Consider the following 24307-nt stretch of genomic DNA (forward strand, 5'->3'; position numbering starts at 1 on the left):
TGGGCTTGCGCGGCGGCGACGGGAGCGCCGGCGCGCCGCGGTTTGAAAGGCCCGAGCCCTGTGCGCTTGCGCACTCCAGCCCGCGCGGGGAGCGCTCCCCCCTCGACGCCCCCCAAGCTCGGACCTTCTTTTATCTCTGGCGCCAGGCGAAGCCCGAGACGTTGACATGCCGGAGATCCGTCTCCGCCATGTGGTGTCCTGCAGTAGCCAGGACTCGGTGAGGAACTGGCGTGGGGGGGAGGCTGGAAGACGTAAGGGAATCCGTGCGGGGGCGCTACAGGAACTTTGGGAGTGTGAAAGGGAACTTCACGGAAGTCCATGGCGGGTCGTGGGGGTTGTGGGGGGTTCCAGGAGGCTATCGGGGAATTCTGGGAGAGATAGGGGAGCTTCTGGACAGGAAAGGAGGAACTGGGGAGCATCCCGGGTGTTCCAGAGGACTCGAGGCAGGGTGTGGTGGGACTAACGGGGAATTTTAAATCTGGGGGAGCGCGGACGGCTCCGGAGGACTCAAAGGAATAACCTGAGAGCCGAGGACCGAGCTCGCTTCCCTGTACCCTTACTTTCCCTTTTCCACTCTTATCTCCAGACCCACTGTGCCGAAAACCTTCTCAAGGCGGACACTTACAGAAAATGGCGAGCAGCCAAGGCAGGCGAGAAGACCATCTCTGTGGTGCTCCAGGTGATCCTGCCCTCCCCCCGTCTGCTTCCTAAGGGGAGTCTGGAGACTCAGGGTCCAGTCACACTGCTCTTGAGCCAGCTGCCAGTGGGTTAGGACACTTTTCCCTTCTGGGCTTCAGCTTTCTTCCCTGGAGAATGGGCCGTGTGATGGCTATGCCCCTTAGCAGAGGACAAGGGTGGCCCAAGGACTAGGCCAGGATGACCTTAGGAATCAATGTATGAAAAAAAAAAAAGGAATCAACGTATGGCCTCTGGGTAGGTTGCTTCTGAAGTCAGTGGGCACAGGGCTGGAAGGGGTCTCTTGGAAGATCATGGAAACCAATCAATCCCATTTTAAAGATGGGAAGACTGAAGCAGAGTGGAGTGCAGGGGTGAAGTGGCCAGTCTCCGTCCGTTCAGGAATGCTTGCCGGGTTCTTCTGAGTGCTCTCACCCAGTCTTATCCCAGCACTGTGAAGGTGGAGGGAGGCTGGGAGGAGAAGGTGGTTTGACCCCATATGGTATGGAATTCGACGGGCTGTTCCTGTCAGGGATAAGAAACGGGTGGGAGGAGAGAGCTAAGCTAAGCGTTTGAAGCATCTGCTCTGTGCTGGGTACTGGCCTGGGTGTTTCATCTTCATGATCTCTCTTCACAAGTGTGGTGTGACAGAGGGGCCCCTGTCACCGTCAGTCAATGGCTTGCAGGACTCAGACCCACATTGGTGCTGTGAACCACTTTGTCACACTGCTTTGTGTTCACACACTGGCTTTCTTGATCTTGGTTCTATTCCTTACTTCTGAACGGAGGGGTGTTTGGGGAGGGATGTTGCAGGGCAAGGCTCACATGATTGTGTCGAACACATTCTCAATCTCTCTCTTGCCCAGTGGTTCTGAAAAAATTTGGAGTCACAGAGCCCTTTTAGAATTGGAAGCTGAGGATTCTCTCCCCAGGAAAAATACACAGACCTATAAAACTTTCTGATTTTAGAAATTTGAACATCTCCTCAGTCCCTAACATAGTAATAATAACGAGAGCTGACATTGATTTAACGTTACAACTGCCAGTTACAGTTTGGAACACCTCATGTGGATCAACTCATTGAATCTATAAAAACCCATGACCTAAGTCTAATAGTACCTCCATTTTAGAGATGAGGAAACGGAGTCCCAGAGAGGTTATGCCACTTGTCCAAGAGCCAGTGTTTTAAACTGAGGGTGGTACAAAAAAAAATACACACACACACACACACACACACACTGAAGGAGGTACAGGTTGTTCATGATTTAGTCTTGGGACCTGAATTCAAGTCCCCATCTCTCTGTCTTACTCATTCTGTGACCTCAGGCACATTTTTTCATTTCTTTAAACCTGTTTTTTCACCTGTCCATTGGGAATAATGAGATCTAAGCCAAGGGTTATTGTGAAAATGTGGTGACATAATGTCTGCAGAAGTGCTCTGTCAACACGTAGATGTTTGTGTAAAGGGAGGGATTCATGTGTTTATTACCAGGTGATGATTCTGCTGGGCTCTCTTAGGGATCAGGTGACCCCAGGAGGATCACATTCCATTCTCTACCCCAGTGGCAGTGAGAGCAGAGAGACCCGAGGCAGGAGAGACATGACACGGGGTTGAGGGAACCAGAGGGGCCAGAGCGAGCACAGGATTCTCTTGGCTGGGGAGACTGAGGGAGATATTGCAGCTGTCACTGAAATGGGAAACCCAGAGAAGGGGCAGCTTGAGAAGCTGACACCTTCAGTTGGGGTGTCCAGGTGTGCTGTGACTTTGGGACCTCTGAGGTCCACGTGGCAGTTAGGAATCAGAACCTGACCTGGATGGAGACAGACAAGTGGAAGTTGTCAGCACAAGGGCAGGACCGACAGAGTCTGGAGTGAATGGATTCTTAGGTTCCTTCATTCACTGAGTAATTATTTAGGAAGCACCTTCTCTAGGCCAGGCGCTGTTTCAGGTCCTGTGGACAGCACAAGACAAAAATACGTCAGTCCTGTGGAGCTTTCATGTTAGGAGGGAAAGACTGACAAACCAGTAAGTAAAGCACCAGATAGATGGTGAGTGCTGTGGAGGAAAATTAAACCATTAAGAGGAAAGGGGAATACTGCGGCTGGGGGAGGAGGCAGTAGCAAGAAGTTTTGCTTTTTTTTTTTTTTTTTTTTTTAAGATTTTATTCATTCATTTGAGAGAGAGAGAGACTAAGACCACTAATGGAGGAGAAAGGCAGAGAGAGGGAGAAGCAGACTCCCCACTGAGCAGGGAGCCCGACACAAGGCTTGATCGCAGGACCCCGGGATCACGACCTGAGCCAAAGGCAGATGCTCAACTGACTGAGTCACCCAGGCGCCCTAAGGATTTGCCTTTAATATTGATCCAGGAAGGCCTCCCTGAGCGGGTGATGTTGAGCACAGGGAGCTTTGTAAATATCTGGGGAGGAAACAGACTGTGAGGCGCCTGCATGCTGGAGGAACAGCAGGGAGGCTGGTTTGGGTCCAGTGGAGTTATCCAGGGTGGGGAGAGGTAGGAGATGAGCTAATGGAACGGGGGCGTGGAAGGCCCCCAAAACACTGAAGGCCTGAAAGCCACTCTGACGACTTGCGCTTTTACTCTGGATGAGCTGGGAGCCCCTGAAGGGCTCCAAGCAAAGGAGGAACAGGTGTAGGCTTAGCTTCTCACAAAATCCTGCTTTCCTTATGGCAAATAAAGTGCAGGGAGCAAGCACAGAGGCAAGGCGACCTCATGGTGGCTGTTAATTTCTCCCATGTGAGAGACACTGGGGGCAGTCTGATTGCATTTGGCTATTGCCAGTGTGCAGGGTCCAGTTCCTGGTCCAGATCCACCAAATGCTAATTCTGATTCTTGTCAAGTGAGCAGAAAGGCAGACATTTCCAGATCCCAGTGCATGTGGATTAATCTGGGGGGTGTTCTCCTACCCTTCATTGTTTTCCTCCCAAGTATATTATGCAACATCTGGATTGCCACACAGGGTTCATCCCTCTGCTCTCGTGACAGCCACACACACCTTTTTTTGCTGGCAGTAGCTGATGGAGGCTCCATGGATAACCCATCGCTGTGCCAGGAAGAGTTCCAGCCCCTTGGCTAACCACTCCCGGGCTGGAGGGTGTGGCTGGGACACGATCCAGGTAGCTCTGGTGGCCGAGTGACGTGTGCCCTTTAGAAGAAATGCTTAAGCTTAACAGCAAGGTGGTGCACGTTTTGTGGTGGTTTCTCAGCAGTTCTGTAACCACTCAGTTTGCCCTCATGACATTTTAAATTGTCTTTCCCTTATTTGATGTGTAGCAGGTGTACAGCGGCCCCCCAGACCCCATGCACTCCTTCCTGCCACTGCCCCCCCCACCAGGTAACCACCGCTCTGATTTTCAGTAGCACAGATTTCGTTTTGCCTGGTTTTGAATTTTACGTAGACAGAAGCATCCGATATAGACATCCGTGTCTGGCTACTTTGCTCCATGTTGGTGGGTGTAGCTGGAGATGGTTCGTTCTCATTTCTGTAGAGTACTCCCCGGCTAAAGAACACCATTGCAGTTTTATTAGTTCTTTGAATGAGTATTGCATGTATATGGTGCAAAGTTTAAAAGGCACTAAAGGATTTATGCCTGCCTTTCCCACTTGCTTCCATAGGCAGCTACTGTTAGCAGTTTCTCACGTGGCCCTCCGGGGTCACTGAACACACATAACCATGTTTGTCCACCTCTTTTACCAAGTACACAGCATATGCACTATTCTGCTTGTTTTCTTTAAATTAAGCTAGATGGTGGAGATCTACTGGCACTGGGTAGAGTTTGACCTTATTCCTTTGAATGGTGCATAACCCTGCATTTCCTGGACATGGAACAAATTTTTTTTTTTTTTTAACACAGAAGGTCTCTCAGGAACTTTGTGGGCCTTACCAGCCCCATTTGTTTTTCTTTCATGAGTTAGGTCTTCCTGAGAAAGGTGCACGTGAACCTGGCCACAGATGACCAGCATCTCGTGCTCAAGCCTGCCTCCTGTCTGCTGAAACTGAACACTCACTCTTTTTTTTTAAAAGTAGGCTCTATGTCCAGCCTGGAGCCCATTGGAGGGCTTGAACTCACGACCCTGAGCTCAAGACCTGAGCTTGAGCTCAAGACCTAAGCTCAAGACTTGGACGCTTCACTGACTGAGGCCAGTTGGGACCCCCCCTAATTTTTTTTTTTTTTTTTTGAGAGAAAACTCACAGAACTTGAAATTCACCATTTCAGCCACTTAAAGTGTACAGTCCAGTGGGGTTTGGCATATTGATGGTGTTCTGCAGTCACTGCCATTAATCAAGCACATTTTCATTGCCCAAAAGAAACCCCACCACCATTCGACAGTCACTCCCTATTCCCCTCTCTCCTGCTCCCCAAGCTTCCCTAGCAGCCACTGATCCACTTTTTGTCCCTGTAGATTGGTCTCTTCTGGGCCTTTCACACAAACAGGATCATATACTGTGGCCTTTGTGTCTGGTTTCTCTCACCGAGCATACTTTCGAGGTTCCTACGTGTTGTGTGTGTTGGCACTTTCTGTTCCATCCTGTGGGGATGCCATACAATGTGGGTCCATTCATAAATTGATGGACGTTTGGGCCATTTCCATGTATGAACACTTTGGTCGGAAATTCTTTATCAAAAAGAAGAAATATAAGGGAATACATGTGCATGTTTGAAATAGAAGTAGTTAATATATGCAAAAAAAAAAAAAGATCATTCACTTAGGATACATACTGAGCCTTGTGCTTGTGGGAGAGGTAGAGATTGTTGAGTTTTACCTCAAGGGTTGGAATAAGGGAGTTGAAAAGGAGTGCTGGGCTATAGGCGGGCAACTGGGTCGGGTTTTTCTCCCAGGCATTAGCCTCATGTGTCATGAACTATTTCTTTAACCTGTCTGAGCCTGTTTCCCCATCTGTAACACCGGAGACTGACAGACTCTTCCTTCTAAGGTGGTTGTGAGGTGAGGATTCAGTGATGTCCGGCCCATGAAGAGCTTAGCCAACTGTGATAGACAGAATAATGGCCTCTAAAAGATATCCACATCCTGACCCCTAGAACCTGGGAATATGTCACTGTAAAGTGGCATAGGGGACTTTATGGATGTGATGAAGTTAAGGCTCTCGAAGGGGTGAGATTGTGGGTTATTTGGGGGACAAGAGGGAGCCCAGTGTCATCTCAAGGTCCTTATTTTTTTTTTTTTTTTTTTTTTTTTTTATCTCAAGGTCCTTATAAGTGAAAGGAGGGGGGCAGGAGAACCAGAGAAGTAGATGTGAAGATGGAAACAGAGGCCAGAGTGATACTCACTGGGTTTGGAGGCAGAGGAAGGGGCCACAGGCTGAGAAATGCATGTGGCTTCTAGAAGCTGGAAATGAGGCAAGGAAACAGATTGTCCCCTAGGACCTCCAGAAGGAATGCAGCCCCGCTAACCCCTGGATTGAAGCCTTGTGAGACCAAATTTCAGGCTTTTGACCTCCATTATCTATAAGAGGCATTGTTTTGAGGCAGAAGTTTCTGGTAATCTGTTACAGCAGCAGTAGGAAACAGATATACCAAGCCCCTGACACATAGTGAGAATCTGAAAGTGTTGGCCTTGATGATTCCTTTGTGACATATGGGGACACTGAGGCAAGTGGCTCACCAAAGCCACTTGATCAGGAAGGGCAGAGCTTGAGTTACAACTTAGGAGACGTTTGTTCCTTCAGCAAATGGTTACTAAGCACTTCCCATCCATCTGTCTGTCCATCCATCTGTCCATCACGAATGCATTGAAGGCCTTCTGTGGGAATAGTATCAGCTGACATTTATGGAGTGTTTGCTCTGGGGCAGGCACTATCCAAGGGGCTTCATATGTATCCCTTATTTGAATCTTCACAACGACTCAGTGAGTTAGAAGCTGTTACTGTGCCCATTTTATGGATTAGGAAACAGGCAGAAGGAGTGAAATGAAACTCTTTGCTCCAGCATCACAGACTAAGTATGCAGAGCTAGGAAGGATCAGACACCATGCTTGGTGTTTGGGACACAGTGGAAAATGACTTAGATATTGTCTCTGCCCTCATGGAGCTTAAAAGTCTGGTGGAGGAAACAGATGCTAGGCAAATGCAAATTAAAAGTGTAGTTACAAAAAAAAAAAAGTGTAGTTACATAACATTAAGTGGTGATACTGAAGAAAAATAAGAGTGGTCTAGGCAAGGGGAATGGCAGGTGCAAAGGCGCTGTGGTGGGCAGGAGCTGGCCTGTTCCTGGGACAGAAGGAAGGCTGAAGTGGCTGGAGGAGAGCCATCAAGTGTGGCAGGAGGCTGAGAAGTCATGCTAGGATTTCTTGTGTACCTGGGCAGCACCGCACACCACCCCAGGGCTCAGCCGTGGAGGCAGGGGAAGCACCAGGAGGCCAACTTGCCTGAGCTGTGGGAAGCCCCTTCCCTCAGCACCGCCTATTTCTCTAGCGTACGTGTGATGTGGTGGAGGAGCACGCGTGGACTCCAGCCAACCTGCCTGGGCTCTGGGCCCGACTCTGCCACTCACCAGCTGTGCGACCTTGGGGGAGTTACATAACCGCTTCCTGCCTCCGTTTGCTCATGTGTTAAGTGGAGATAATAATAGCCCCTGCATGGCAGAGCCGTTGTGAGGAGAGGAGATGCAAGTATTACATGTCTGGTGCAACGTGAGCACTTAGATGTTTGCTGCAAGTGTTATTGTGGTGATTTTATTCTGAGTCATCTCAGCGCCTCTCAGGAGGAGGGTTATTAGGACAGCCCACCCATTCCACGCAAAAGGGAACCATCGCTCAGAAGTTGCATGCCACCCAGGCTTGCACAGCTTGGAAATGGCAAGGCTGGACTTGAACCTCACCCCAAGTCCAGGCTCCTAACTCCCATGTAAGGATGTCCCTGTTTGTGGCGGTGTGTAGGCAAAATCTGGGCGACCTCTTGCCGTTGGAGGGTGATAGGCAGACTGGAGCTTCAGATGATCTGGGGAGTGGTGGACTAGGTACCTTTGAGTGTTGTAATAACTTATCCTTCTAGGAACCAAAGAGAAGAGACTCGGACTAACTGCCATTAGTTAACTAACATTCTTAATGAAGAAGCGTTCCTAACTGCCTTCTGCCCCCAGTTAAAGGCTTTCTGTGCCTTCAACTGTCAAGACGGGAATGGCAGGACCTTTGCAGGGAACCTTCCTCCAGAGAGATAGCTCTCTTCTTCCTTCAAAAAGTAATTATGGAGCATTGACTGACAATGCCTCCTGGCTGACAGGGGCACAGTGCCCTACTACATGCTGTACAGTGTGGCCATAGTATTCATGTGTATATTCCTGGACTTGGTGATTATCCCCATTTTACAGATAAGGATACCGAGGCTCCAAGAGATTGGCTGATAAGGCCATTTAGTTACTGCATTTTGCAGCTGGGATTCAAACCCAGAAATCAGTGATGAGCAAACCCACACCAGGCCCCTATCCTGAGGGAGCTTCCTCAGAGTCCTGTGTGATTAGAGGGTAGAGGCGACAGATGTGCCATTTGTGCACATGATTATTTGAATGAAGTTAGAACCCTGGCAGGTACTATCAGGGTGCACTCCATGGTGGCAGGTACCGTGCCAATCTGGCAGAGTCTGAAGGAGTTGGGGCTCCATAAGCTAGTGTGGGAGCTTAGGCATACATTCGGTGAAGATTTCTGAGCTCCATTCTGGGCCATGCCCTGTGCTACATGCAGGAGATACAGTGGCACCCCTCACCCTGGCTCCCACTGTCAGAGTTGACATTGCAAGGAGACATGGCAGCCCAGATGGGGGTCATCACTCTCCCGAGGTCCCACAGTGAGGCCAGGGACAGAGCAGGCACTTACAGTGGGCTTTCCTCCTCCCACAGTTGGAGAAGGAAGAACAGATCCACAGTGTGGACATCGGCAATGACGGCTCGGCCTTCGTGGAGGTGCTGGTGGGCAGCTCGGCCGGAGGGGCAGGGGAGCAAGACTATGAGGTAAGCAGGGCTTTGTGATGGGCCCCATACTGATCCCTACCCCAGGTGCCCCCATCACTGCTTCCTCCCTGGGGTCTCGGCTGGGGTGGAGGCAAGTCACACAACCCTGTGCCCTCTAGAGGTACAGACACAGGTGATAAACTGCATACCAGGGCAGAGACCCACATTTGCATGGGGGCCAGGGGCAGGGGCATGAATAACCAGATGCACTTGTTTGGTCTAAGAGGCCATCACTGCTTGAGAGCAAAACTGCTTGTCTCTGGTCCCAGGGGTTCTCACAGATGTCCTGGCAAATTGAGATTCTGCATTGTTTGGGATGCCTCTGCTAGTCACTTCATATGTGACAGATGCTTATAAGAGAAGGATTGCCTTTTGCTCCATTACAGACATTTTATTTATTTTTGTAAAGGTTTTATTTATTTGAGAGAGAGAGAGAGCAGGGGGAAGGGCAGAGAGGGAGGGAGAAGCAGGCTTCCCACTGAGCAGGGAGCCTGACTCAGGTTTGATCCCGGGTCCCTGGGATCATGACTTGAGCTGAAGGTAGACACTTAACTGATTGAGCCCCCCAGGCACCCCTATTTTATTTTATTTTATTTTTGAAGATTTATTTATTTGAGAAAGGGAGAGAGAAACAGTGTGAGCATGAAGGGTAGGGAACAGAGGGAAAGGGAGTATCTTCAGCAGATTCCCTGCTAAGTGTGGAGCCTGACTTGGGCTCGATCCCAGGACCCTGAAACTATGACCTGAACCAAAATCAAGAGTCAGCCACTTAACTGACTGAGCCACCCAAGCCCTAGGTGCCCCACTCTGTTACAAATATTTTAAAAGTTGGCACAATCCTTTTCTTATTAGTTGAATTCATTAGAACTGGGAGAGATCATAGTTAGCCAGCTGGCTAATCCACAAAATGTTTTGGGGTAGAAGTAAACCTACTTGAAAAAACAAGTTTACAATTTTAAATAGTAAACCAGTTTTCTACAAGATGAGTTTTTTTCCTTGCTGTGAGAAGTTGTTTTTAATTGAAGTATATTTTGCATACGATAAAATGCACAGATACTAATGTACAGCTCAAGGGCTTTTAACTACCGTAGGCACCTGTGTAACCGCCCCCCAGGTCAAGACATGGAGCATTGCCAGCATCCTCAGGAAGTCCCTCGCACCCCCATCCTCCGACCCTTGCCGGCTCTGGCAGCCTCTAGTCTCTCTGTCACTACAGACTAGCTTTGCCTATCTTAGAATTTCATATAAGTAGAATTTTACAGTAGGTACTCTTTTTTGTGTCTGGCTTTTCTCATTCACTGTCCTGGGTGGGTTTTGTGTGTGTGTGTGTGTGTGTGTGTGTGTGTGTGTGATGTCAGCCAAGTTATCATTCACCTTAGGCAGAGACCACAATTTGTTTATCCATCCTCCATCTCATCTCCTAGATGGGCATCTAGGCTGTTGCCACTTTTTGACAATTACAAATAAAGCTACTGTGAACATTTTTGTACAGACCTCTGCACAGAGATCTCTTTTGGGTAAATACCTAAGAGTACATGTAGGGTAGATGTACGTTTTAATCTCATTAGACACTGGAAATTTTCCAAAGCGGTGCCATTTTACGTTCCTGTCAGCAGAAGCTGAGAGTTCTAGTTGCTTCGTATCCTTACCTATACCTGATGTTACCAGTCATTTTAATTTGTTAAATTTCAGCCATTCAGATGTGGTGGTATTATGACTAAGTTGTGTTTCCTGACAAGTAATGACATTGTGTAACCTTTCACATACTTACTAGCCATTCATTTTATCTTTTTTTATGAAGTGTCTCTTCAGGTATTTTGCTTGTTTTTTATTGGATTGTTTGTCTTTTTGTCATGGATGTTAATCATGGGTTTGTTTGTTTGTTTTTTTTTTTTTTCAGATTCATGTGTTGCAGATTTTTCCCCTAGTCTATGACTTGCCTTTTGGCTATCTTTAAAAAAAATTTTTTTAAATTAAAGTATAATTACCATACAGTGTTATACTAGTTACAGGTGTGCAATGTAATGATTCAGCACTTCCATACATCACTCAGTGCTCTTCACGGTCAATGTACTTACCTTTCCATTGTCTTAACAGTGCCTCATGATGAATTGATGAAGTCCAATCAGTCATGGTTTTAAGCTTCTTCCTTTCTTTCTCCTTCCCTTCCTCCCCACCCTCTCTCTCATTCTTTTCTTTTCTTTTTTTTTTTTTTTTGAGTGCCTTTTGCATCCTATGAGGTATATTTGCCTGTCTCAAAGTAATAGTATAATCCCTGTATTGATTTATTACAATTCTAGAGGTCAGAAGTCCAAAATCAGTGTCAGTGGGCTAAAATCTTAGTATTAGCAGGGCTAGGTTCCTTCTAGAGGCCCAAGGGGAGGATCCATTTCCCTACCTACTGCAACTTCTAGAGGCTGCCTGCATTTCTTGGCCTGTGGCCCCTTCCATCTTCGAAGGCAGTGATCACAGTACTCTAACATCTGCTTCCATCCTCGCTTCTCTTCTCTCCTGCCTCGCTCTTTCTATTAAAGACCCTTGTGATGACACTGGGCCCACCTGGATAACTCAGTGTTATATCCTCATCTCAAAATACCTGATCACATCTACAAAGTCCACAGGTGCACATGGACCTTTTTGGGGCACCATGATTCTGCCTACCTCTATCTTCTGTGTTTTCTTCTAGAAGCTTTATAATTTTAGATTTTACATTTATATCTGATTCATCTCAAATGAATTTTTGTATATTGAGTGAAGTAGAGGAAAAGGTCATTTTTTTTTTTTTTTTGTTCTTATTGTTGCTGTTGTTGTTGAAAATTCTCTAAAAAAAGATTTCCCTGGGGTGCCTGGCTGGCTCTGTTGGTGGAGCATGCAATTCTTGATCTCAGGGTTATGAGTTTGGCCTTACACTGGGTGTAGAGATTACCTAAAAATAAAATCTTTAAAAAAATTTTTTTTTCTTTTTTCCAACTGAATTGTTTTGATTCTTTTATTGCAAATTAATTGAGCATATATGTGTAGGTTTATTTCTTTGCTTTCTATTCTGTTTCATCAACAGGTATGTTTATCTTTGTGCCAATACCATATTGTCTTAATAGGAAATATTGAGGGATGCCTGGGTGGCTCCATCTCATGATCCCAGGGTCCTAGGATTGAGTCCCACATTGGGCTCTTTGGTCAGTGGGGAGCCTGCTTCTCTCTCTGCTTGCCACTCTCCCTGACTGTGAATGCTCCCTCTCTTTCTGTCTCTGACAAATAAAATATTTTTGAAAAATAGTAAATATTGGGATCCCTGGGTGGCGCAGCAGTTTGGCGCCTGCCTTTGGCCCAGGGCGTGATCCTGGAGACCCGGGATCGAATCCCACATCGGGCTCCCGGTGCATGGAGCCTGCTTCTCCCTCTGCCTGTGTTCTCTGCCTCTCTCTCTCTCACTGTGTGCCTATCATAAATAAATAAAAAATTAAAAAAAATAGTAAATATTGGGATACCTGGGTGGCTCAGCGGTTGAGCGTCTTTGGCTCAGGGCATGATCCTGAGGTCCCGAAATCGAGTCCCACATCAGGCTTCCTCCATGGAGCCTGCTTCTCCCTCTGCCTATGTCTCTGCCTCTCTCTCTCTCTCTCTGTATTTCTCATGAATAAATAAATAATATCTTTAAAAAAATAGTAAATATTGAAATCAGATTGTGGTGGACTTCCAGCTTTGGTCTTCAAGAGAATCTATTCTAGATTCTTAGCATTTATTTCCATGTAAATTTTAAAACCAGCTTATGAATAACTTCATTTATTCCAGACTTAGGAAAAGTTGCAAAAGTAGTACAGAGGATTCCCTTATAATCTTTATGTACATCCCCCAAATGTTTGTTTGTTTTTACATCCCCCAAATGTTAACACAGGTGTACTTTTTTTTTTTTTACTGAACTGAAAGTAAATTGCATATGTGATTTTGTGTTATCTATTCCTGATAAATACAGTGGATATTTCCTAGAAAGAGAGATACTCTCTTACTTAACCTCAGTACAATTAATCAAAATTAGGAAATTAACCTTGATGTAGTACTGTGTCATCTGATCTCAGACATTATTCAGATTTTCTTCATTATTTCAATGATGTTCTTAATAGCAAAAGAAAATTCAGAATCAATGTATTGTGTTGATTTGTTGTGTCTGCTTGGTTTCCTTTTTCTGGGAACAATTCTTGTGACTTTCTTGGTATTTTATGCCATTGACATTTTAGAAGAGTAGAGGTCAGTGACTCTGTAAAATATCACTTATTGTACAAAATGTCTCATGTTTCCTGATAATTAAATTTAGGCCATACACCTTTGGCCAGAACACCACACAAGCGATGTTGTATTTTTCTCAGTACATTGGATCATGGAACACATGCTACTGACTCTATGACTGATGATGTTAACTTGGTTCATTTTGTAAAGGCAGTGCAGGCCAGATTCGTTCAATATAAAATTATTGTTTTGCCCCGTGTAATGAATAAGTATTGTGGGGAAATACTTGGAGACTATATAAATAACTCATCTATCCACAAACTTGTTTTAACATCTGTTATTGATTCTTGCCTAAATTTTAAATAAAATATTTTATTTACTTATTCATGAGATGCAGAGACCTAGGCAGCGGGTGAAGCAGGTTCCCCATGAGGAGCCCATTGTAGGCCTTGATCCCAAGACCTCAGGATCATGACCTGAGCCAAAGGCAGATGCTCTACTACTGAGCCACCCAGGTGCCCCAATTCTTGCCTAAATTATTGATGCTATTTGAATGATATATATATTTTTTAAAGATTTATTTATTTAAGGGGAGGGCAGAGGAAGAGGGAGAGAGAATCTCAAGTAGATCCACACCGAGCAGAGCCTGACACAGGGCTCGATCTCAGGACCCTGAGATCTTGAGCTGAACTAAAACCAAGAGTTAAATGCTTAACTAACTGCACGGGCACCCAGGTGCCCTTGAATGATGTTTTTGTTTTGTTTTGTTTTGTTTTGTTTTAATTTTTAAATTTTATTTCCCAGTTGTTGATAGCATGAAAAAAAATACAAGTGATAATTGTATATTGCCTTGTATCTTGTGACCTTGCTAAATTTAGTTATTCTTGTAGGAAAATGCCATGGGATTTGTGTAGATCCTTTGGAATATATTTTTTTAAGACTTTATTTATTTATTCATGATAGACAGAGAGAGAGAGAGGCAGAGACACAGGCAGAGAGAGATGCAGGCTCCATGCCGGGATCCCAACGCGGGACTCAATCCCGGGACTCCAGGATCGCGCCCTGGGCCAAAGGCAGGCGCCAAACCGCTGAGCCACCCAGGGATTCCCCCTTGGGCAGTTACATTGTATGTGAATAAAGACAGTTTTCTTTTTCTTTATAATCTTTATGCTTTTTTTTTTCTTTTTCTGGTTTTATCACACTGACTAGTATCTCTAGTGTTGTGTCAAACAGAGGTGATGAGAGCAGACATCCTTGTCTTGTTCCTGATCTTACTGGCAAAGCATTGAGTCTTCACCATGAAATACAATGTCAGCTGGAGATTTGTTTATAGATGTGTGTTGTCAGGTTGAGGATATTCTTCTCTAGATTACTTGATGGAGAGCTTTTTTTCGTGAATGTGTTTGGAACTTTATCAGTTGCTTTTTCTGATCTGTGAGACACATTTTCACAGATGAAGTTTTCCTTTGGCAAACATTCTAAAGGTTATATAAAGTGCAAAAACGTAAATCGAAGCACATGAAATTTTGAAGAGTTAATTTGAACAAACAATTCATATTGGGGGCCCACACTGAAAATGATTAGGGGTGCTCTGTGGGCAGACTAGGACAGAGCTTTTTATAGAGAAGATGCCAAAGGAAGCCAAAGACATGATTTAATTGGCTGGAGTTTAAACAGTTGCCTCATTTGGGAAGTCTAGTTATTTTGCTGTTAAGTTGTTCTTGAATTTCATTTTCTCAGACTTGAGAAATTTAGTTGGCTGTTTATGATTCATTGTGTTTGCATTTCATTTTCTGACTCTGGTGTAGATTTGGGTTTATTTACAGAGGCTCCCTAAGCACTAGAGTCACCTAGTCTAAACCCTGCTTGTTAGCTGTTTTAACAAAGTCAGCAGTCTTTGAGACTATTAAAAAAAGTTCTCTGTTCTTCTTGGCAAACAGATTTGGATTAAAATTCTATTTATAACGATGGAAACTGAGTAAGTGCCTTTTTAGTTAAAGTTTTATCATATCTCTGGGCACCTCAGTGGCTTGGTCAGTGAAGCATCTGCCTTCGGCACAAGTCATGATCTCAGAATCTCAGGATGGAGCCCCACATCAGGCTCACTGCTGAGCAGGGAGTCTGCTTCTCCTTGTGACCCTCATCCCTCTCCCTTTTTTTTTTTTTTTTAAGATTTTATTTATTTGTTCATGACAGACACACAGAGAGGGAGAGAAAGAGGCAGAGACACAGGCAGAGGGAGAAGCAGGCTCCACGCAAGGAGCCCGACGTGGGACTTGATCCTGGGTCTCCAGGATCCAGCTCTGGGCTGAAGGCGGCGCTAAACCACTGAGCCACCCAGGCTGCCCCCTCATCCCTCTCCTGCTCTTTTGTTTACTCTTTCTCAAATAAATAAAATCTTAAAAAAAAAAAAGAATTAGCAACTAATATTGAACCCAAGAGGCAAGAAGACTAAGGTGTGGTGAAGAAGTAATGCAGGGAGCAGGTGCCACCCCAGGGGCTGGGGGAACAAAAGGACATGGAATTATTGAAATGTTTAGAAGCTTGGAAGCGGGGTTCTGCAGAGCTGAAACTCAAACCTGGAGAAGCTGGCGCTGGAATCCCTGAGAGGGGCCAGGTGAAACCAGCTCTGCAGATATTAAGACACTGAAACCAGATTCCTCTGCTGTCCTGGGGTGGGGCTCTGCAGGAGCCCAAACACACCAGGAGTGATGCTCCCAGAGCTGCAAGGAGATGGTGGGGCAACAGTCCTTCCTTTTGCCTCTCAGCCTCTCTGTAGCTCCTCCTACTGGCAGGGCCTGAAAAGGAGCAGCTGGAGAAGCTGACATGTCCCCAACCAGTGTCTCAGCGCTGAGCCCCAAGAGAATCACTTATAACAGGTGCAGCTCTCCTGGATCTCTGGATTCTGCTCTCTCCTTTCTGGCCTCTGATAATTCCTCTACTTTCCATGCGCTCAACCGTGCATTTGCAAAAGGTATTTGAGTATTATGCCAGTCGTCGTGACAATTCTCTGCTCGGAGAGTTCTTTAGGTTGTGTAGCTGGCTCTATGGCCAGATATAGAAGACCCTTTGAAAGAATTCAGAGACTGTTTGTTTAGACCCGGAAGTTGCAGGATCTTTCTGGGGCCTGTGTCAGGGAGAAGCTGACTGGAGGTGCAGAAGCAGGGGAAGAAAAAGGCGTTGGGGCAGGGCAGCCTGGGTGGCTCAGCGGTTTAGTGTTGTCTTCAGCCCAGGGCGTGATCCTGGAGACCCAGGATCGAGTCCCACGTCAAGCTCCTTGCATGGAGCCTGCTTCCCCCTCTGCCTGTGTCTCTGCCTCTCTCTCTCTCTGTGTGCGTGTGTGTCTCTCATGAATAAATAAATGAAATCTTTAAAAGAAAAAAAAGAAAGAAAGAAAGAAAAAGGCGTTGGGGCAGGTGGAGGTGCAGTCTGGATCCGGTGACTCCCTAGACCCTAATAGGGCCCCTGCTTTTTTCCCGGCACCTAGCAAGTATCATTTCAATCAGCCAGCCCTGCTTCTTCTTCTGTGTTCCTTTTCCCAGGTGCTGCTGGTCACTTCATCTTTTATGTCCCCTTCTGAGAGCCGCAGTGGCTCCAACCCCAACCGTGTTCGCATTTTCGGGCCAGATAAGTTGGTCCGGGCAGCAGCTGAGAAGCGCTGGGACCGTGTCAAAATCGTTTGCAGCCAGCCCTATAGCAAGGTATCTGGGGCGGGAGCTGGGGGTGTAGAGTCCTCAGTTGGCATGGAGAGAGGTGAGGGGCCAGTGTTGAGTCCCAGAGGGCTGGGAGGACGGGGCAGCTGGTCCCCAGGGGGCTTGTGAGGAGGCTGGCTTCCAGAGGTCTCTGAAGTAGGATTGCAATCCTTCCTGTAGGTGACACTTCATTTTCTAGAGGATGTCTGGGAAAGGTGAACTGCAGGATCTCAGAGGGGAATGGGAGAAGGGGGCAGCTGACCTGGCAGAGGAATAGTCTAACAGTTACCACCATGGGATCTGGAATCAGACGCTGGGTCCCCCACTTCTTAGCTGTGTGACCTTGGGCAAGTGCCTTAACCTTTCTGGCCTCAGTTTCCCGATCCTTACAGGGTTGCTGTGAGGTAGGAATGCTAAGCTGTGGTAACGACAAGACTCAAGTATGTCATGATACTCCCACACAGTGGAGGTAGACTTCTTACCAGCAGACCTGTCTTGGGGAGTATTTGGCTGGTCATCCAGGGACCCAGGCTCCTCAAGATCATGGCTCTGCGTCCAGCCCAAAGAGTGGAAAAGAGTCTGGAGCATTTCTGTGTTCCAGAAGTGGCATACAGTGCTCCCTCCCATTCTGTAGTTAGGAATTCGGGCATGCAGGAGAGGATTCTCTTGGACACCCAGCAGCCTTGGCCATTTGCCATGAGGCTAACAGAGCTAGTGCACATAAAGGGCTTACAGCCGAGTCCAGCCCAGAGTTAGGGCTTGCTAGCGGCTAGATGTTATTGTTGTCATCAGTGTTCTCCGGGCACCTCCCTAGACATGTGTGTCCATTAGAGGGAAAGAGCCTAGAAAGGGGTCTTCCCAAGTGAAAGGGGCTTGGAGCCAGGCTCTGTCCTTAGCCAGGCTTTATGACCCCCACCTCTCTTTCCCAGGATTCCCCCTATGGCCTGAGTTTTATACGGTTTCACAGCGCCCCAGACAAAGAGGAGGTAGAGGCCTCACCCCAGGTAAGCTCTACCCACCCACCCCCAGAGTCTTCTTCCTACTACTTCACCCCCACCTGCCAACAGCCACTCACTGTGCTGACCTTGTGAGACCTTAGAAGGTGACCAAGCTTGGCCAGTTCCGTGTGAAGGAGGAGGATGAGGGTGCCAACTCCCTGAGACCTGGGGCCCTCTTCTTCAGCCGGATCAATAAGACCTCCCCAGGTGAGTGTGGAAGCTTGGGTCGTCAGTCTAGGGTTGGAACCACAACGTGGGTCTGAGGAAGGAAGAGCCTAGGGACTCCCGGGTGGGAGGGAGGAGGCGGCTGGGGGTCTGGACCCCTGGATCACTCACTACTGGGCTTTGGGAACAACACTCTCTCCCATGGGTAGGAGCGAAGGGTCTCAGGGCCTAGATCACCCAGATCCGCTTTCTCCCTCTGTAGCTGCAGCCACTGACCCAGCAGGACCTAGCTATGCAGCTGCTACACTGCAGGCCTCTAGTGCCACCTCTTCACCCTCTGCAGCCTCCAGGGCAGTAGGCAGCACTTCCAAGGTGAGATTGTCACCTGGTTGGGTGGAAAGGGAGGAGAGAGTTGAGAGGCCTCAACTCATCCTAACCCCTCAGCCTCAAGAGTCCCCCAAAAGGAAGAGAAAGTTAGATTTGAACCAAGAAGAAAGGAAGACGCCCAGCAAACCATCAGCCCAGCCCTCACCACCTGCCATCAAGAGACCCAAACGTGAGCACTGGCTTCCTTGTTCTTGTAGGGGTCTGTGCTCTTATGTCCTGGGAGGAGGCCCAGCTGGGGGCCTGGACTCCTGGGTCTGAGGGAGGAGGAGCTGGGGTTTAGTCCCACTAGCACTAAGTGAATCCACTCTTTGGCTTCCCCAGCGCCAGCTCCCACCCGCACCCCAGCCACCCCAGTCCCTGCCCCAGCACGAGGCACAGTGCCAGGGAAGACCCGAGAAGGCGCCGAGCCCAGGGGACCACGAGCTGGCCCGCAGGAGCTGGGGAAGATCCTTCAGGGTGTGGTGGTGGTGCTGAGTGGCTTCCAGAACCCCTTCCGCTCAGAGCTCCGGGACAAGGCCCTAGAGCTGGGGGCCAAGTATCGGCCAGACTGGACTCCAGACAGCACCCATCTCATGTAGGCTTGTGCCCTCCTCCCCATTGTGCCCCCTGGTGCTTCTCTGTCTCCCTCTGGCTCCTCCATCTTGCTCTCTCTCTCCCTGACTGCCTGTCTACCGTCTGTCTCTTTTTTTTTTTTTCTTAAGATTTTATTTATTCATGAGAAACACAGAGAGGGGGAGAGAGAGAGAGGCAGAGACACAGGCAGAGGGAGAAGCAGGCTCCATGCAGGGAGCCTGATGTGGGACTCTATCCCGGGTCTCCAGGATCACGCCCTGGGCCAAAGTCGGCGCTAAACCGCTGAGCCACCGTGGCTGCCCTGTCTCTATCTCTTTGGTCCTATCATCTGCTTCTTATTCTGATTCCTGCATCTTTCCCTTGGTCTCCTAACATCTTTTTCTGTTTCTCTCATATCCATCTCTTTCTCTCTCTCTCTCATTCTTCTCTCTTCCCCCATCCTCATCTCTTGTCCCTTGCGCCCCTCCCCCACCCACCACCGCAGACCACACCTGACTGACCACACCCTCCCTTCTGCTGCCCCACCAGCTGTGCCTTTGCCAACACCCCCAAGTACAGCCAGGTCCTAGGCCTTGGAGGCCGCATTGTGCGGAAAGAGTGGGTGCTGGACTGTCACCGAATGCGGCGACGACTGCCCTCCCGGAGGTGAGGCCTCACCACATTCATGCACTTCATACGGATATGTGTGTGCACCTGCTGACCCTGCTCCTTGTCCCCACACTGGGCAGCGCCGGGGATCTGGAGAGTGGTTAGACCAGGGCCTGCCAGTGGGGAACACAGGCGGGCTCCTCCAGCGTCAGCAGGCTTCTGAGAGGCAGGGCAGGGGCTGCACGGCTGCTGAGGAGGAGGGAGGACTTTCCCAGGGTCTCAGGGCTCTGTGAAGTCTGCTTAGGGAGACTGAGAAGCATGGCAGGCTGGAGAAATTGCTGCAAAAGGCGCATGTGCCTAGCATGTGGGAAATCCCATGTAAGCATCAGCTGTTCTTGTTGTGATAGAGCTAGGGACCCCTTCTCCTGGAGTGTCAGCCACTTAAGGTCCCATGCCATGAATATAGTGTCAAGGTCTTTAAAAACATATTTGCTTTTGAGGATTTTCCCTTGACTGATAGGTATTCTCCTAATGAGAAACTGCTTTTGATTCTCAAAGGGGAAAATTATTTCTGGGTTGTTGTTGTTTTTTTCCTTTCTGAAATGGGGCATTTCTTTCCCAAGAGGGCGGGGAAGCAAGCCAGTGAGGCCCATGTCTCTGCTGTGGGTGGCTGTGGTGACTGATGGGTTCAGTGGGGCCCTTCCAAACCTGGAAGCCAGGGCATCCTGAATGATTAGTAAATGCCATTTGCTGTGGCTTCCTGAGCACTGGCCCCCACGCCCACCTCATATCCTCTGGAGGACACGATATGCCGTTTGTCTGAGGCCTGATTCCTCCTCCTAGGTACCTCATGGCAGGACCAAGCTCCAGCAGTGAGGATGAGGGGGGCTCTCACAGCGGCAGCAGCGGGGATGAGGCCCCCAAGCTTCCCCAAAAGGTCCTATGCCCCCTGCCATGGTGGGGAAGGTGCAGTGGGAGGAAGACATGGGTCTGTTGTGGAACCCCAGACTCTCCATCCTTGTCTTCAGCAAGAACACATACTCATACCCATGCTGCCTTCCCTTCTCAGCGCCCCCAGACCAAAACTAAGCTGCCTCAGGCAGCAGGACCCAGCTCACCCCAGAGACCCAAAACCCCAGAAGAGACCAAACCAGCCTCACCAGGGCCCCAGGAAGATACGGACAGTGAGGGGGAGCAGTCAGGTCAGAACCTAAGGGAGGAGGGGTTGGGGGCCTGGACTCTTGGGTCTGAGGGAGGGAAGGGGTTTTAGGTCTTAAGCCTGAGAGAAGAGGGGGCTGGGGACCTGGACTGCTGGGTTCTTGGAGAAGAGAGGGATGAGATCCTTCAGATCTGAAGGGAGGAGAAGGGGCTGGGGCCTGGACTCCTGCATCTGAGGGAGAAGATGGCTGGAAACCCAGACTCCTGTATCTAAGGGAGGTAGGGCTGGATCCCAGACAGTGGACCTAGGGGAGGGGAGGCTGAAGTCCCAGATAACTGGATCTGGAGGGCAGTTGAGGTTGAGGCCTGGCATGCCTGCATCTGTGCTTGGGCGAGAGACCAAGAAGGAAGGTTACCAAACACGTGCCCTTCATTGACCAAGCTTCCACTTGCAGAAGAACAGGGCAATGGGGCAGAAGATTCTGGGGATACCGAGGATGAGCTGAGAAGGTAAGGTGGGGCTGGGGGTGTCGAGGTAGTCCCAGACTTGGGTGGAGGGGGATCTGGTCTGCATGCTCTTCCCCCACGCCCTGTTGTCTCTCCCAGGGTGGCTGAGCAGAGGGAACAGAAGCAGCCCCCTGACCAGGGGGAAAATGGTGAGGACCCGTATGCAGGATCCACAGACGAGAACACAGACCACGAGGGTCCCCCAGAGTCTCCTGACCTGCCAGTTCCCGAGCTCCCAGGTAGGAAATCCCTCCCTGCCTCCTTACATGGGATCTGCCTTTCTCAGTTCTCAGCTGTGACTCCCACCACCCAACCCTTGGATTGAGGCTGCTTCCCATGACTTGTGATTTGTCTCCCCACCTCCTTCCCCCATAATCCCTGCCTCTGCTACCTTTTTGTTGTCTTAGGAAGCAGACACCCTCTTATGACTTCCCTCTCTGTTCCCCCTCCTGACTTCCTGCTGTGACCGCCTCCATCACAGCCCAGGGCTGGGCATGACCCCCTCTGGCTTTCTACTCAAGTGCCAATGGTGCCTCCTTCACCTGCCTCTCGGGTTCAGGTCTGTCAGCATGGGAGGTCACCCAGGCACACAGGTGACATGGGCATGGGTCTCTTGGGGCCTCAGTGGTGATGGCATTGCTATTTGTCCTCCTAACATGAGTGCAGGGGGCATGGGACAGGCAGGGGTGAGAACCTTGGCCAACAGAGAATGGAGGGAGGAGCTAGGCAGCCAGGGTCTGCACAGAGGTGAGGGTCAGTGGCAACTGGAAGAGGCTATTTCTATACGGTTCCCTGTGGGTCTGATGGGCAGGAAAGTGCTTTGATCCTCCAAAGCCCCAAAAGTGTCATCCGCAGATTGATGATTTGGAGAACTATGTTAAGATGGAACAAAGAACAGAGGTGTCCTGAAGGTCAGAGCCGGGGAAGGCACTGGCTGGTAGAGGACTGTGACAGCCAGGGTGAGCAAGTGACAGGCTCTAAGGCTGTGAACTGGGCCACATGAGCTAGGTGCCACCAGCCCATCTGTGATGTACCTCATGGAAGAAACACATAGCAGTAATAGTCATTTTGTCTCTCACCATGAAAGCAAAGCAAAACAAAACAAAACTCCAGTTCCCAGAAAAGTTCTATGGGCCTGGCTGAGAATCACCGTTTGTGACAAATGTCTCTGCCAGGGCATGAATGAACAGGCCTCCCAGCCACTATACTGGCCTCCTTCGGGTCTTGCCTTCAAGTGCTCTGTGGCTCCTGGCTGGTGCTTTGAAACTCCAGGCGCCTCACACTTGGCACCTCCACCATCTTTCCTGCAGACTTCTTCCAGGGCAAACACTTCTTCTTGTACGGAGAATTCCCTGGGGACGAGCGGCGGAAGCTCAGGCGATATGTCACAGCCTTCAATGGGTCAGTCTCCAGGGGTGGGGGCGAGGGCAGAGAGGGATTATGCTAAGTTGTGGGAAGGAAGGCGATTGGGAAGATGGAGAAGGGGTACAGCCTGCTGGATGGGCACAGGCTCTGCTTGCTCTGCTGGGCCCCCCGGGATGTATAACTTTCCCTCTCTTCCTCTTCTCTACAATGAGGCCCCCTCTTCCTGCTCACCTTCTGAAAGGATTAGCAGTAGTGGGAGCCCTTGGTATTGTGGCTGTGGCAAGGCTGGCTCGGGGAGAGTGGGGGCCCACAGGGTAGCCCGTAGGGAATGGAGGTGAGGATGAAGGGAAGACAGCCTTGGAGAATGGTTGAGGAGTCGGATGTCAGGAGAAGAGACACTGACTCTCTGCCTCCTGCCAGGGAACTTGAGGACTATATGAGTGACCGGGTCCAGTTTGTGATCACTGCACAAGAGTGGGACCCCAGTTTTGAGGAGGTGAGCTCCAGAGGGGTGGGGAAAGGGACACCCAGCCCGCCCTTGTGTCACCTCCACCATCACCTCACTCACATGTTCCTGTATTCACCCCTCCCCACCCTGCAGGCCCTGATGGACAACCCCTCCTTGGTGTTTGTCCGGCCCCGATGGATCTACAGTTGCAACGAGAAGCAGAAGTTACTTCCCCACCAGCTTTATGGGGTGGTGCCCCAGGCCTAGAGTATGTGCTTGCATGCACTTGCACATGCTTGAGCGCGCGCGCACACACAAGATGAGCTCAATAAAGGTGATCTGGTTTGGAGTAGCTGCCCCTCTTACTCAGAAATCTCCTGAACCTCCTAGAGGGCCCCAGATTGTTGTCATAAGTTTGGTTTTTGCTTCCCTTCTGAGGGTCAGGTGTCTTGGCTGCCTTAAGACCCCTGCCCTGGGGTCCTAGAAAGAATGAGGGGCTCTCTTTCAGGGGTTAGATAGGGAAGGAGCTCTTTGTCACTTCTCCCTGGCAACTTACCCCTGTAGTGGCAGGTGGCCGGGAATTGGGATTCTAACCCATTGAGCCCATTCCTAGGTCTTGTTTGTCCCTTTCTGAGTCCTGGGCTGGAGGCCTAGATGCTCGTGAGGTGTGCTTCCCAGCTCCCCCGGGGCCAGGGATATCTCCCTTTTTTTCAGGGCTTTCAGAAGTGGTTGTGGAACTGTCCCCAGCATGGTAGAACAGGGGGAAGGGGCATTTGAGCCCCCTCAAGCCTCCACCACATTTAAGTTGGGAACTGGGCAAGTGTTAGAGAAGTGGACGGAAGGTAGGATGGAGTTCTAGGCAGGGGCCGGGGCATGGGCAAAGGCCTGGCTCCCTGGGGTCAGTTGCTTAAGAGGCTTTAGGGGCAGATCTGTCTGGAAGGATGGACATAGTCTTTGCAGCTTTGCTAACATGGTAGCCTGTGGACCTGGGTAACTATAAATGAACTGCAATGAAATGAAGGGGAAATTTTACTCTGTTGATGACACTGGCTACCCTGCAGGTGTTCTGTGGCTGCTGTAATAGAGAGCACAGATAGAGTACATTTGCTTCACTATAGAAGCAAAAGGACAGGGCTGTCCCGAAGGGCTGTGAACACCAGGTTGAGAAGCGTGGATGTTATCCTGGAGCTGGGAAGGTCAGGAAGGGGTTGGAACAGTCAGATCTCAATAACAAATGACCATAAACTTAGTGTCTTAAGCCCACGGAAACTTAGAACTTTCCAGGTCTGGATGTCTCACATCCAAAATGGGTCTACGGGGCTAAAATTCAGGGTGTAGGCAGGGCTGTGTTCCTTTGGAGGCTCTGGGGGAAATCTGCTTTCTTGTCTTTTCCCCTTGTCTTCTGTATTCTTTTTTTTTTTTTTTTTTAAGATTTTTTAATTGTTTATTTAAATACACAGAGAGGAGAGAGAGGCAGAGACACAGGCAGAGGGAGAAGCAGACTCCATGCAGGGAACCTGATGTGGGACTCGATCCCGGGTCTC

At 49.1% G+C, this 24307-nt stretch overlaps 1 protein-coding gene across 1 annotated transcript; it reads left to right on the top strand.

Moving 5' to 3' along the window:
* XRCC1 (X-ray repair cross complementing 1) lies at positions 1-23115 on the top strand. The gene is made up of 17 exons (NM_001286982.1): positions 1-217; positions 587-679; positions 8548-8658; positions 16425-16583; positions 17504-17578; positions 17674-17779; positions 18000-18109; positions 18182-18293; positions 18446-18698; positions 19226-19342; positions 20129-20222; positions 20355-20487; positions 20899-20953; positions 21050-21189; positions 22261-22351; positions 22736-22811; positions 22917-23115. The coding sequence occupies exons 1-17, from the start codon at positions 167-169 to the stop codon at positions 23028-23030; spliced, it is 1890 nt and encodes a 629-aa protein (NP_001273911.1). The 5' UTR covers positions 1-166; the 3' UTR covers positions 23031-23115.
* The last annotated feature ends 1192 nt before the right edge of the window (positions 23116-24307 follow it).

This window comes from Canis lupus, chromosome 1 (genome assembly GCF_011100685.1).
Source record: "Canis lupus familiaris isolate Mischka breed German Shepherd chromosome 1, alternate assembly UU_Cfam_GSD_1.0, whole genome shotgun sequence".
NCBI classification, from domain to species: domain Eukaryota; kingdom Metazoa; phylum Chordata; class Mammalia; order Carnivora; family Canidae; genus Canis; species Canis lupus.